Source organism: Phaenicophaeus curvirostris, chromosome 27 (assembly GCF_032191515.1).
Source record: "Phaenicophaeus curvirostris isolate KB17595 chromosome 27, BPBGC_Pcur_1.0, whole genome shotgun sequence".
Classification (NCBI taxonomy): domain Eukaryota; kingdom Metazoa; phylum Chordata; class Aves; order Cuculiformes; family Cuculidae; genus Phaenicophaeus; species Phaenicophaeus curvirostris.
Genome location: NC_091418.1, coordinates 3,599,794 through 3,615,044, shown reverse-complemented (window position 1 = coordinate 3,615,044; position 15,251 = coordinate 3,599,794). Strand labels below are relative to the sequence as shown.

The window sequence follows — 15,251 nt, the reverse complement described above, 5'->3', positions numbered from 1 at the left end:
ATGAACAGAGCTGGAGTTGTTACTCGTGTGCCTCGTGTGGAGGACGATTGGTTCATGTGGAAATAGAACTGGTTTGGGCTTCTTACATGGCTAACAAGGTCTAGTTGCCAGCTGATTCGATTCCTGATGATTCAGTGTTAGCCAAGATGACAGTCGTCATGTTTACCTGAAAGGCATAATTAATCTGAAGTTAATTGAGTAATTCTGTATTTAATCTGCTATAACAGAGAATTCAATTGACTTCCTGAACCAATCAATTTCTCTCTCTCTTATTGTTTTTCAGGAGGGATTTGGTGTTTGTGGTTGGGTTTTAAGTACTGTCCAAACGCACTTTTATTCAATCTGCAGCAGACAGAGACAACTCCCTCCGTTACGGCTGTGACTAGGGTGGTGTGTACAACTCTAAAACAGTTCCTAAGGGGTTTTATCAGTCTGTCCCTTATCATGGTTGGGATTTAAAACAGCCATGTTATAGAAGTCCAGCAAATATCTTTGCATCACCGTTTAATGTGCTGGGTTCCTAAACAACTGCGATTGATTTTGTTTGCTCTTGCAAACACGAATTAGCTTGTAATCATTTTAGCCTTCAAGCCACGCTTACGTTGCCTTGTTTGTGTTTTAAAGTGAGAAAATGCAGACGTTATCATGAAAATAAGAACGGTTAGAGGCAAGTAAAAGGTGGGAGGGGGTTCCTCATTTCCACTGCAATTAACTGTCACCCTTATAGCTTATTTAGAACAATGCAAAGAGTGAGGTAAATCTCAAAATTAAATAAATTACCTTTAATTTTGCTTTTGCTTGTGTTTTCTGCTAAGTGGCTATTTCAGGGTTCATCAGTGACAGGTTCTTAGACTATGGGATTGCTTGCTTTTACTCAAAATGATTATACACAGCAGAATACTAAAGGGGACAGTATTTTTCAGCTACAATGCATTTCTTGAAAAGCAACTTTTGTGGCTTAGTCAAAGTCCTGAAGGATGAAACTGTACAGAGCATTACCCACCCTCGCTGAATGATGGAGCATTTCCTCTGATGACAATGTAGATACCAGGGACGAGACTTGATTTTTTATATTGCTTTATCACCATTATTCTGTATTCTGTAGCTTCTTAGACAGGTTGGATTTCTGCTGTTTAGTGGTTAAGGAGTTACTTCTGATTATTTGCACTTCTTTACTCTTCTTTCCTACAGTGTATATCTATGCATGCCCATTTTATATACGTTTCTTGAAATGTAGTAGCCTCAAACTAAATAGTTTGATCTATAGCTGGTTATCTTGCAGGAAATACAAGGCTTATTCTTGGAGGGGGTGAACTCCTGGTGTTTTACCATAAGTAATGGTAAAGCACGGGGTAAATGAAAGGGAGAGGGATGCTAGTTACCACCTAGGAAGAGTCCTTCGGTGTTCTGTCCCAGGGGATTTGGTGAAGATTTTCTTGTGCATGGACCTTCTAAGGAAATAAAGCCTAGGGAAAGCCTGTCAGCAGCTGTTAATGTTTTCGCTGGGTTCTGTATCCAGGCAGCTGTTGGTGAATTGGCAGGGGAATGGAACTAGATGATCTTTAAGGTCCCTGACGGGAGACCTCATTGCTCTCTGTAACTACCTGAAAGGAGGTTGTAGAGAGGAGGGTGATGGCCTGTTCTCCCAAGGGACAGGGGACAGGATGAGAGGGAATGGCCTCAAGCTCCACCAGGGGAGGGTCAGGCTGGACATTAGGAAGAAATTTTTCAGAGAAAGGGTGATTGGTCCCTGTCCGAGGCTGCCCAGGGAGGGGGTTGAGTCCCCTTCCCTGGAGGGGTTTAAGGGACGGGTGGACGAGGTGCTAAGGGGCATCGTTTAGCATTTGATAGGAATGGTTGGACTCGATGATCCGGTGGGTCTCTTCCAACCTGGTTATTCTATGATTGATTTCATACATGATAGCAGCATTCAGAAATGCAGATTAGTGATTCTATAAGTTCGTCTTAGGTTCTATTTTCATTTTTGTTCTTAAAACATGCAGTTGCACTAAGTCCCCATGTATGACTGTTGCATTCTAGATTATCTTTAAGTGGAAAAAAGCTCCATTAAGTGTCTCTCCTGTGCGGGGTGTTCAGTTGTTTATTTCAAGTGCAATCCATGCTTTTATAAGGGGCTTTCTCAGTAACTACTCTGCAGAAATATGGCTTGATTTTGGGAGGTGCTGAGTGCCCTTGATGTCAGTTGATTTTAAGGATGCTCAGCTCTGGAGAGCATGCTCTGGACAAGGCTTTAACCTTGCAGAAAATTGCTGTAATAATGAGAAATGGCAAGGCAAAGTTTTCCTGGTAGTGCACTTGGTATTTCTTTCACATTCCATGCCTTCTTTGGGAACATTCTGAGCTTTTCTTCGTGTCCCTGTTCATAATGATGTAAGCATCCAAACAAAATAAGTTTTTCATAAGGGAACTTGAAAGAACCTTTGTCTTTTAGGACCTCCATGTCGTACAAAGTCCTTCAGTTAAGCTTGTGTATTTCATAGAATCATTTTGGTTGGAAGGGACCTCCAAGCCCATCCAGTCCCACCCCCTGGCATGGGCAGGGACACCTCCAGGGATGGGATCAGGTTGCTCGAGTCCCATCCAACCTGGCCTTGAACCCCTCCAGCGATGGGGCTGCCACCAGCAATCTGGACAACCTGGACCAGAGCCTCCCCCCCTCAGAGGAAAACATTTCTTCCTCTTAGAAATATCCACCTCTTGCTTTATTTTAATTTCATTTATATTATTAGTACCTTGAAAAATGCTCTCTTTTACCTGCACAGCAACCGATACCCGTGTCCATGATGGTGACTTCTAAACACCATTGAAATGCAAGCAATGAATACTATTCTACTTAAATAACCATCATATAAATAGCAGGGCACAGAGAAAGTGCTCTGTATCTCGTGTGCTTTTGTACCTTCAGTGAGGTTTTGCTTTGGGTTGAAGCCTCTAGGCTGCACTGCACCCGGTGGAAATAAAATGAATGGCACTATTCTTCTGTAGCCAGAAAGACTTCTAGCAGGACACCTCCAAGTGCTGTGAGTCAATGCATGAAAATTAGTGATGTTAAGGCTGCATGCTTGTTAACTTTGATCCGCAGGTATACCTGGTACGAAGAGAGCAGGATCAGAAAGTTTTCATACCACAAAACCTTCATCTGTCATTCCAGTAAAGATGGGAAGTTAATGATGCAGGAAAAATGACCAGCAGCAGCAGCTGGATCACAGTGGCTTCTACTAATATTTTCAGAAAGGGAGTAGCCACAGGCTGCTGTTCTCAGTCTTTCCTGCAGAAATCAAGGAATAAAAAGGAAATTCCCTTGCATGGATTCTGAATGCTTAACATAAACAGATTTCATACTACAGCTGGTGCTTGGAACGCTAACAGGTGCCTCCTTCCCTGGAGGTGTTCAAAGAACATTGGGACACGGTTTGGTAGACATGGTGGTGTTGGGTTGACGATTGGATTGGATAAGCTCTTTTCCAACCTCAGTGACTCTATGGTTCTTTTATGGTTGGACTCACTGATCTTAAAGTTCTAATCCAACCTAAATGATTCTGCAGTTCTTGGAATAAGATGCTTGTACCCACAGCATGAGCTGAGCAGATGTAAGCTTGTAGGAATAGTCTTTTGCAAATCATCCTTACTACCCTGCCTTTCTTCCTTGTCTTTCAAGGGCAATTCCACAAACCACCCACAGTGTGAATGTAGTATACTGACTCTTACAGGCAATTCCCATATACAGCTAAATAGAAACCAGTATTTTTCTACTTGTGTTCATCATACTGAGGAAACAACCTGGTGGTAACATCTGTGGAGTTTACAGTGAATCCAAGTCCTTACAGCAGGTGTCTACCCTCTTGATGATCTGGGTCATGCATCTGCTAAGTGGACTGGAAACTCCCTATGAACAGGGTTTGAGTAGCATAAGAAGTAAGGTGACAAGCAGAAAAGTTTAAGAAAGCCTTTCTGACTTCCAGAACAAATGAAAACCATAGCAAGGATTAATGTTTATGGTGTTACAGGCTGTATGTGTCAGATAAACACAGAGTTAAAAAAATACCTATTCCCAGGCCACTTCTGGTTTTGAATACACTTGCATAGAGATATAATTAAGTATCAAATTAAAATCAATTGGAATAATTCACTTAAATCAAAACTAACTGTTACCAGTATCTGAAAAATTGATTTGTTATTTTTTTATCCATCTGGTCTTTCAGATTTTTGGAAGAATGAAACTTGCTGAGTTCTTAGCATTTTCTTTTTCCATTTCAGGTTCCAGTTGTTGGTACTTCACTTTTGAAAACTTATCCTTTCATGTGAAAGCATCGTATGAAGAACTTCAGGCCTGATTTACAAAGCCATTTACTTGCTGAACATGCTGACTGGTGCCTGCTAGCATTATACCAAAGCAGTAAGGTATGTATCCAATTCGCTCTAAACGTTCCAGGGGCTTAGTTTCCTCTTATAAAGTAATTGATAACGGAAGGGACCTCTGGACGTTTGCAGTCCCTCCCTTTCAGAGCAGTTAAACTACATCATGTTACTTTGGCTCATGTCTAGTCCAGTTTTGACTGTTTTTGAGGGTAGAGACTCCATGACCTCTATGAGCAACCTTTTCTGGTATGTGACCATCCCACGATGAAAACATCCTTCCTTCCATTTAGTTGCTATTTTCTGTGCTTTTACTTGGTTCATTTTCTCTTGTTCTCTCACTGAGCTCCTCCTGTTTCTGTAGCTCACAGTTAATATGGTTTTAACCTACAGTATCTAATGTAGTCTAGAATTAGGGACACTTGACCAGGACCTGCAGAGATTATTTTATTTGGTTGCAACTTGAGAGCTTGGTTAGATTACAGGACAGGTAGTCACGGATAACTAATGGATTGAATCTGAAAAGGTGCCGGTACAATTCTTTTTCAATTCTTCATCTGGGCGACAGTCGTGTTCACTCTGCCCCTTTTTTTTGGTTGCCAGGGAAGTGGTGGATGCTCCATCCCTGGAAGTGTTCAAGGCCAAGTTGAGCAACCTGATCCCGTGGGAGGTGTCCCTGCCTATGGCAGGGGATTGGAACTGGATGGGCTTCGAGGTCCCTTCCAACCCAAACCATTCTATGATTCCATCTGTGACACCACATGTACATGTTGGGGGACAGTATTGCTGATTGTACATGGTGCATTAAAATCAACGATGCTTAAATATGGTAGAAACACTCTCAGGAATCCAGAAAGGGGTTTATTTCATGCTGATTTCGATGTACCAGTGAATTGGCAGTGGTCAGGAGTTGTTGACAATTAAACACTTAGCATACGGAGAGCTGAGGATGATGTATATGTTACCATCAGTAATTCACAGGACATTAGAGCCTCAATGTCAAAAGCTGGACCTCGGCGCAAGCTGACACTGTATTAATGAAGTTGCTCCAGCCATTACACTCCAATTCTTAATTTATTCATCACCTAATGGTGATGCCGTTCAGTGGAGGAAGAAGTTTTTTTTTTTTCCTTTTAAGCTAGTCAATTTGGCATTTTTTAATACTAAAAAGAAAATATAAAAAATATATGTATGCTATTTCCTGATAGTCTCTTCTCACCACTAAGAAAACCGCAAAGGGATTATCAAGAAGCTTCTTTCCCTGTTCTCAAGTTTCTTACTCCCTCTCTGATCTTGTCTATGAGTAGTTTCTCTGAATTTACAATTCCTGAGTTTCACAGTGCCGTAAGCTTTCTTCCTGTTGCGCAAAAGTGCCGTCTTGTGCTTAAGCACTTGTCACGGATTGGGTATAAAAGAAGAATGTAGAATGAAAATCACACATTTAGAGTGAAGCTGATCATATTTCATATTAGGACTCTAGTTATATGTCATTTATGCCGGACTAACAAATGCATGCACGGTTTGTAGATGTTCAGATGTCATTCTAAATCATATTTTAGAGCTGCAGCTGCCAATTAAGAGAGTATTATCACACATAGTAACCCTTTTTAAGCTATTTCCAAAGTATTGTTCCTATGCGTGATACTCATTTCTGGACTGAGCTTAGAACTAAAGTGTTAATTGAGACTAGATGAAGAAAGGAAAGCTTATTCAAATTGCAATAAGGAGTTTTGGTGAGGTTTTTTTCCACATATGACAGATAATTTCATTCAATTGGATAAAAATAAAGAACAGGAAAAAATATTAGGTCATTAGTAGGAAAATCCATAGATTTATTAAGACTGCATGGAAGTAGAATAAGTGGAGGCTGATAATTTAACTGCCAAGAAGTCTTGTTGAGAATGTGCAGGTGGCTCAAAGGCTCTGAAGGTGCAGACTGAATGTGTTCCTTTCCCCCTACCCCTACACCCTTCGTGTCATCCCACGTGGTCTGTATTTATCCAAGCTGTGAAGACAGGAACATCAGCACCTTTGATTTCCAAAGCCATCCTCTTGACCCCCTTTCCACCAAACCAAATAAACAAGGTTCAACACATAAACCCACTGGAAGGTGATTGTTGGAGTGACTGTAATTAACATTCTTTGATAAATCATCTGGAGGAGTGTGAAGATATTTCCTCTTTGACATAAAATGGCTTCTGTTACAAAGTTAGGGACGTGTTTACTAAATCTTGTCTCAATTTAAAAATCATCACGGCTGCTGTTCCTGAATGCTTCCATTCTTCACGTTGAAACATAAATGACTGAACATTAATGCAGCAACCTAATATTGCAAAGCCTAGATGTTTCCATCCTTAATAACGTTAGAGATAAAGACAAGTGACTTCTTAGCCTCTTGATGCTTTCGAGGATAACCCAAATTGTAGGACTTCAAATTTATTAACTACTGGCAGATTTGAATTACTTTTCTCCAATTAACTAAGGCGAGGATGTTTTGCGATGTAAATGATGACCTTAAATACAATGAGTGTGGAAAGGAGAAGTGAAATATGGGAAATGTCATGTTATTATGTGCTTCAGCATCATTCTGTGTTGAACAAGTGAAATTAAATGTGGGAAAGAAGTATTTCACTAACAAAAGTGTTTCTATTTTTGTTACTTTCAGCTATAATAAGTGCTGCTTCTCTGACAAATCTCTTGGACCGGGATAGGTTGGTGGCTTCTGGTGTAGCTGGTTCAGCTGTGGTCCAGGTTGCCTTTCAGGGCTCTGCTGGTGTTTAAAAAATACTGACTTTTAGGGGGTTTAGAAGGCAAGATACTTTCAAGGATTTAGGCCATTCACCTCATTCATTCCTGTCCCTTCTCTGTTGATAGGCAGGGTTGCTTTCAGAATGTACAGTGAAGACTGGCAGGTGCCAAGTGATGGAAGGGAAGAACGGTGAGAGAATATAAATGCCAAAGATTATCCATCTGATAGATAAAGCCTCGGGATTTAGCTAAATAGAAATTTAGTTTGGTACATAACAGATGTCCAGATGTCCTTTGGGATGAATTCATTTATTTAAATCCTATCAGTCTTAATGAAACACTTTTTAAAAGCTGGAATGAAACCTGACTGAAATGTCCACCAAAATGTCTGCCAAAACCCAGCTGCTTCACAAGGGTGGTCTCAGAAACGTGCTTCACTCTATCTCCAGGTGGCTGATCAGTACTTCAGTGTTGTCTTTTGCAGATGAGAGAATCATAGAATCACCAGGTTGGAAGAGACCCACCAGATCATGGAGTCCAACCATTCCTATCAAACACTACAAATCCCTCCCTTGTGCTGATTTTGTTCTGTCACTGTATAAACAGACTTAAAAATCCTCCTTCTGGCTGCGTAGAACCTCTGGAGTTCTTTTTGCTGCTGTGTTGTGCCATCAATGAAGGAACCACTTGGTGTAGAACACATGAAGGAATATACGCTCTGCTATACATCCAGCACTGGGCAGGAGCTTCCCTCTTCATTGCAGCCAAATACAACAAAGCAGCAGAAGTTGTTTAATCTTGAGCTTATTGGTGCAGTTACTCTGTGTGTCTGCATGTGTTTTCTTCTTGCTAGGCAAGCTTTTCTTCTGTGTGTTGGCAGTTGCAGTGACAATTGGTGGTACTACTCAGGGATGACCTTCCTATTGCCCAGTCCATTTCTGTGATGTGTTGTTATTTGTCAAATAACAGTGATGTAAATAGGAAGAAAGGAAGGAAGAAATCTTTCGTACTCTCAGATGAAATTTATGTAGAGGACTTGTATATGGGCCAAACCCCACACAATTTACCACCAAGATGCACTGATACAGCACTCCAGTGCCGGGATCGTGCTGTGAGGATGCTTCAACTAGCTAAAATTTTAAAGCATGTAAGTAATTCTGATAATTTGTCTGAAAAGGAAAGATGTGAACGTCTATATCTATTTAATTTCCTTCACTTTTCTGAAATCAGACCAATTACTAATGGTTCGTATTCTAGTTTCCTGCTGTCTGCCAAGGACAGACTTCTACCTACTCTGGAAAAACATGGTCAGCATTTTGTTTTCCACTTAGTTCCATGCACCACGTACCCAGCAAGTGTGGGAGGTGGTTGAACTGTTTTGGTTGCAGTCATCCTTTCATTTCAGTCTTCCAAATGTTGACAGCACTAAACAGCTTAAGTGCCTTTTGGCTCTATCATGCTGCCAGCACATTGTGATATACGATCCCGCAAACTATTTGTTAGAGGTACAAACTGAGGAATTGGCGTTTGGATAGAAAAACAGGGCCGGTGTGTTTGAGAAGGAGTTATGTTCTGGTTAAACTTAGAATATGCAATGTCTGTATTGTGGGGCTGGCTGTTTATTTTTAGATTGGGTTTGCTAAGGCTGTTAGATGCTTTAAAAGCAATTAGAGCTGTGATTAGGCATTTGTCACTAAGCAGATAAATTTATAAATAAAAATAGTTATTAGAGGTCTCAGAGAAATTGAAATAAAACCTTAATTAAATGAAGAGGAAATGCATCTTGATGATTATATGCTTGTGAGAATAATGGTTTGAAAAAGAGTTGACAGCATCTAAACCTAGTGTTTGGGCTCGGGTAGAGTCCAGCCTTTCTGGAGTGTTATCTGCCGTTTCGGATGAGATCATAGAATCACTAGGTTGGAAAAGACCTTTGAGATCATCAAGCCCAACTGTACCCGTCCACTATTAAATCAGAGCCTGAAGCTGGATTCACCACAGCTGAGATGATCCAATTCTACACTTTCAGTCATATCAACTAAAGAGCAGAAGTTATGTAGTTAGAGGCTGTAATGAGGTTGTGTCTTTGATTGCACATCAGAGGTTTTATCAGCACGTTACACCAACAGCTGATAAAAAAGATGATGATGGGGGCAAAGGCTTGTGTGTGACTTGTGGCTGACGTCAAATTGAAGTTTGTTGGTGTAGATGCTGTTGCAGGGCTCATGCCGAACACGGACTCTTGCAAAGAGCTCTGTCTCTTAAAACTTCAGTGGTGTGGATTGCTATGTAGTTCTATAGATTCTTATATAGTTATATGGATTGTTTCATAATGCAGTATCCTGCACAGGAACTGGGTGGCTTTTCCATCTTTCCATCCTTTGTAGATGCCAACTAATGTTCAGTCATCATTGTGAAATGGGTGTCATCGCGGAAATTACAGGTCAGTTTTAGAAATATTTGTGGAAGATTCTTTATTCTGTCTGGAAGACTAGAATTGTTCTTTTTACGCCTGAACCCTCTACATCTGTCCAAGTCTTACTGATTTTGTAAAGCCTTGGAAATGCAACTCGAATACAACCTAATGCCTGAGTAGATCAAGAGGAAATAGAAAGAGCAACTTGATAGCTGAGTCATGAGCTTTATTAACTTGAATCTGGCAATATGGTGGACAGGCCCCATCACCTCTTAAATTTGCTATTTTTTTTTCACGTCTCTCTAATTAAGTAGTATTTTGAATAGACTACACAGGAGCAGTGAAACCTTAGAGGTCTCTGTAGGAAGAAAATAAGGAATTGGCCAAAGAGCATTAGCTCATTTCCTTCCAGCAGCAGCGCTACCACAGATACTACCAGGAGAAGTTATTCAGGGCTGTAAATCTCCAGTAATGGAACAGCTGGCACTGCAGGAAAGAGGAGATGAGTTCTTCTCTTCCCTACAGGCATGTTGTGAGGGCTGTTGGTGTCGGTACATTTTGCAAAATGAGCGCACCATGTAAATATTAGTTATTGTTGTGGTTAATTTTTAAGTATTTGTGCATAGAAACAAATTGGTCGGCTGAAAGGCTCAAGGCTAAAATTCCAAGCGTAGTTGATTGTGTGTGTGTATATGGGAGTGTGTATGTGTATACATATATAAAAAAGAATCATGGAATGATTTGAATTAGAAAGGACCGGTTAGGGTTAGAAAGATCATCTAGTTCCACCTCCTGCCATAGGCAGGAACACCTCCCACTGGATCAGGGGCTCCAAGCCCCATCCAACCTGGCCTTGAAACCCTCCAGGGATGGGGCAGCCACCACTGCTCTGGGCAACCTGGGCCAGGACTTCCCCACCCACCCAGCAACACATTTCTTCCTAAGATCGCATCTCAATCTCCCCTCTTACAGCTTAAAACCACCCCCCTCACCCTATCACTGCACTCCAAATTATTATGTAATTATATAATAATCACAACTGTTTGCGTTGATCAAAAACATAATTAGATGTGTATGGATCTGTTGTGTTGGAAGAGAAACTGTAGATCCCGTGACATGCAAACTGATTAGTATGGGTGATTTATCTAGGTGACTTTTGGTCAGGTGGCAGGAAATTTGCCATTTGGACAAGGATCAGCTGAGCACTCAGGACATTTGAGGTCTATCTGAGCTCTGTGCAGAGAAGGACTTGGGGTGCTGGTTGATGAGAAGCTCGACTTGAGCCAGCAATGTGCACTCACAACCCAGAAACCACCCGTGTCCTGGGCTGCATCCAAAGCAGCGTGGCCAGCAGGGTGAGGGAAAGGATTCTGCCCCTCTGCTCCTCTCTTGGGAGACCTCAGCTGGAGGATTGGGTCCAGTTCTGGAATCCTCAGCATAAGAAGGAGATGGAGCTGTTGGAACGAGTCCTGAGGAGACTACAAGGATGATCTGAGGGCTGGAGAGCCTTCCCTATTAGAACAGGCTGAGAGAGTTGGGGTTGTTCAGCCTGGAGAAGAGAAGGCTCTGAGGAGACCTTAGAGGGACCTTCCAGTACCTGAAAGGGCTACAAGAAAGCTGGAGAGGGACTATTCATAAAAGCTTGTGATGATAGGACAAGGGGGAATGGGTATAAACTGGAGTGGGGCAGATTTAGACTAGACATTAGGAAGAACTTCTTCACCATGAGAGTGGTGTGACACTGGCACAGGTTGCCAAGGGAAGTTGGGGCAAGTTTTTAGTCTCAATATGCATATGGCACTAGGAGAGCTTATGACAATGGTGCTGCAGCTCTTGTAGGATGAAAGGATCCAGGAAAAGACAAAAAAATTGAAAATTGGTACAGCTTCTTTAGGCTCTCCTCAGTTCACTCTCAGTTTTGGCCGAGTTTCAAATGGAGCCTTCCTGGAAAATTATCAATACAAGGTATTATAACTGCACACTTTGGCTTTTACCTTTATTAGGAAATTGTATCATGAATAAATATGAATGTTGGCTAAAGTGGTACTGACTCTAATGCAGCCCTAGTTAATAGACATGGAAAAAAGCACTTGCAACATCATTTGTGATAATTAAGTTCTGAATCTTGTTTGAGGCAGATGTGTTTATTGCTGGCCAATTCAGAGTAAAAACAGTGATTAATTATGGTATATTTCTTATGCAAATCAATCTCTGATCTATAGGTAGCAACAAATTCTCATAGCAGGACAAAAAAAAGCAGATATTTTATTAAAAGAAGCTTTGGGGTCTTGCAGTCTGGATGCAGATACAGGGGATGAAAAGCTGCCTGCTATGGATAGTTTTGTGGAGTTGTTTTTTCTTCAACTAGAGTTGAACTACTTTTCTCCCTCTGTGTCCCACCTTTTAGCTCCAATGGGGGATCCTGGAGGGATCCACCCCCAGGTACTGGGACAGGGGGTGACTTCATTTGGGATGAGTAGCAAGGGCAAGCAATTGGCTCTTTATCTGAGCCAGGCATAAGGAACTAAATGAAACAAAAAGCTCAGAATCTGTCCTTGAGTTTCACGCAACTTTAGTTTTTGTGCGAGCAGTGGAATTGTGCGGAGTTGTACAGAAACCTCAGGACGTACACACTGTGAAATGCTGAGGAAGATGTTCTTTAGTCATGAGGGGGAGGACCTTAAGAGCATTTTAAAAGATAAATAACACATGATGATTCACTCATGTCATACTGGATGTTACGTTGATGTTACGTTGATGTTACGTTGATGTTATGTTGCATTATGTTATATTGCATTATGTTATATTGCATCATATCATATCATATGTATTATGAAGTACCTCCACTATTTTGGCATCTAACCTCAAGGTTTGAGCAAGGAATTGTTTTCAGAATAGCTGATGCCTCTGTAGCCCAGAGAGAGGAGGGAAAAGCCGGTCAGACATCACAACTATTTAGGAACCCAGGTTGAAACTGTTGGGGAACAGGGAAGTGCTGCCCTCTGAGGAGCAGGAGTTTGCTTTCAAACCCAAACTAGAACTTGTGTGGGGCTCCACCGAACCGCTGCTGCTGGTTAGCAGGGCTGACCAGACCCAACTTAGAGGAGCACCTTTTGGTCCTGCTTTTGTGCCAAATCCCTCTGACATCTTCTTGTTGAACAGAGGGAGAATTAATCCAAGCCCCGGTGAGGCAGCCAGGCCAATAACAGGAGGAGAAACACCATCCAAGTGTGGACTCCCAGCTCCCACCTCTGGGTGTGTGGCTGAAGGCTGCTGAAAGCCAGACTGGCATCCCGGCTGTGAGAATTCCCTGCTCCTGGATGAGTCCAGAAGAAAAAAGGTGTCAGTAATTCTGCAGCCCAAGTTCTGTGTTGTTTGTCCAGCCCCGTATTTTTCTGACTAAGAGGCACTTAGATTAAAAAAAAAAAAAAAAAAGCAGAAACAAGTTGTTCTCGGCGTGTTTACATGTGGATTCGGTGCGTACAATTAATTTGAGCAGCTGATCTGTTTGTACCTTCCCTCCTGCTTGTAGCTGCAGACCTTCCTTTTCCTGTTCTCACTGCGTGAATACAGAGAAAATAAAAACAGTTCCGAATTTGCCCAATAATAATAAAAAAAAAAAAGATAAAAACATACGGGTCAGGAGGATTAGAAAAAGATGGGTTTGGCAAACGCCCAGGGAGCTGGGTTTTTGTTGAGCCTGCCGGAAAATCCACTGCACAAACATTTCATAACCTAGGGGAGGCGAAGGGGTCGTGGGAGGGATGACAGCGGGCAAGGCAATCCTGTGTCTTTAATTTTCTTTTTCTGAAGGCAGAAAGTCTGCATGGCAATGACAGGCTCACTTGTTCGTGCCTTTAATGTGCGATCTGTTTTCTCCAGTGGAGGGCACTCAGTGTATCACAAACTCCAACATCAGCACCAACAAGCTCCGGAGCATCATCACTCTCTGGAAAGCCTTTCGGAATTAGACAAGAGCTGCCTCTCAGCACAGCTACAAAACACTTCAAACCTGACCGGCTAAATGGATAAACCGAGCCTGCAGAGCCTTTAAACTGGGTTTTTACAGAGCGCGGGTGGCCTGCCGGCTTCGGGACCTGGGAGGCTGAGGATGGATCGCTGTGTCTGGGAATGGCACAAGGCAGCAGAATGAGAAACGCTAGGTACCGGGAAAGGGTTTCTATTTCTTCCAGAGAAGTTGGTTTTTGCCTTCGTGATCTGCTATAGTTTTTGATTCCTGACTGCCACTCATTGCTGATGGTTCTCTGATGACTTACACAATGGCTCTCAGAGCTTAGAGTCCCTCCCTACCCTCCCTCACCCCCCCATCCTTCGTCCTGTCTTCCCCACCCCCAACCCCTTCCCTATCCTTTCCTGTTGTCATCCCCAAAATTTTTGCTTGTCCTCTCTAGGGAACTTTGTGGGGGTTACTGGCATGCACGCTGGCTGGCGGTGATGTGAGTGGCAACCGTGCTGTGACATGAAGATGCTGATGGTTTAAAGAAAAGAGACCGGTTTTAAAGAGAGAGAGGCAAAGGGGAAGCAAAAAGAGGGAAGAGAGCAAAGAAAACAGCTGGAGAAAGGCGAAGGAGGACGTTTTTTGATGACAAAAGGATGGGTAAGTGAACTTTTCTGGTTTGTTTGGTAGCACAGCCGCAGCTGTATGGTATATTTTTCAGTGGGATTATTAGCTGTTCAAGAGGGGGAGACGGTCTCAGCAGCAGCAGTGCATTCATTTGCCAGGTGACTCACTGTACTTGCTATTGTATTTTTAGATCATGCATTCACCCCCCCCTCCACGCACACACACACACCTTTCCTCCTGCAGTGGTTTTATATGTAATTAATCTGTAAATGCACGCACTGGGTGAAGGACTGGAGCGAGCATGTTCGCTGCCTGTGCCTCCCACCCACACACCTGCACACGGAGAGATAAGTACATGTAGAGATAAGTACATGTATGCATGAGGCACGCTCGCACCCGATTTCTTCTGGGTTTATATTCCTAGTCGATCAGCCTCTAGTTGCATTATTCAGCCTGTCAGAAAGGACTGGTAACACTTTGCAGTATGTGGGAAGCCAAGGGGAGGGGGTGATTTCTCATAGAGGTGGTTTTGAAAAGGCTCGTTTGGTCTCTGAAAAGATACCCCTAATATTCCTGCTGGATTTTCCAGCAGTCATTTGCCAGTCTTATTTTTTTCAAGTGTGACAGGTTTATTTCCCTCCCTCCTCCCCCCCAGCCCCCAAGTCTGTAACAGCCAGAACATATTTCTAGCTGGCACATAGGCAGTAGCAAAAGATGAGGATTTAAATTAAAAATCTAACCATTAAAGTGAGAGACACAGTTACAGGCATTTTAGATTAGGAATTATTCTGCAGATTGCACCTTGGTTTAGGATTTGATTAAATAACTGCAGCACAGGGTTGCTTTTGTGTGTGTCACATAAAGAAAGTAATTATTTATCGAGGAGATACCAGCTCTTAAAAAAATTCCCTGTTGAAAAGACTGCATTTTAATTCTTAGCAAGGTTGCAACTCTGCACAGGGGCACCAGTCCTAAAATTATTCCAGGCTAAGGAAAGCGTGTGTTGGATTTTCTGCCAACCCTTCCACTCCCTTTTATAATGACACAAAGAATATGGAAAATGTAGCTGTCCTCACCTAAGAGCATTGCTACTATGTGATAAATTTGACATCTCAAAGATCTAAA

At 42.2% G+C, this 15,251-nt stretch overlaps 1 protein-coding gene across 6 annotated transcripts in view; it reads left to right on the top strand.

Annotated features, from left to right (window-relative positions):
• The first annotated feature begins 4,280 nt into the window (after positions 1–4,280).
• LRRTM4 (leucine rich repeat transmembrane neuronal 4) overlaps positions 4,281–15,251 on the top strand; it is a 232,529-nt gene continuing 221,558 nt past the window's right edge. For 3 of the 6 annotated variants that reach the window (XR_011339176.1, XM_069877585.1, XM_069877589.1), the window contains exons 1-2: positions 13,359–13,704; positions 13,954–14,159. Coding sequence is in view for 5 of the 6 variants with exons in the window: in XM_069877585.1 (XP_069733686.1) it covers positions 14,156–14,159 (4 nt within the window). In the remaining variant the exon portion in view is untranslated. Of the gene's footprint in view, positions 4,423–13,358; positions 13,705–13,953; positions 14,160–15,251 lie in introns of those variants that run through there. The other 3 variants (XM_069877586.1, XM_069877587.1, XM_069877588.1) reach the window with 3 other exon arrangements.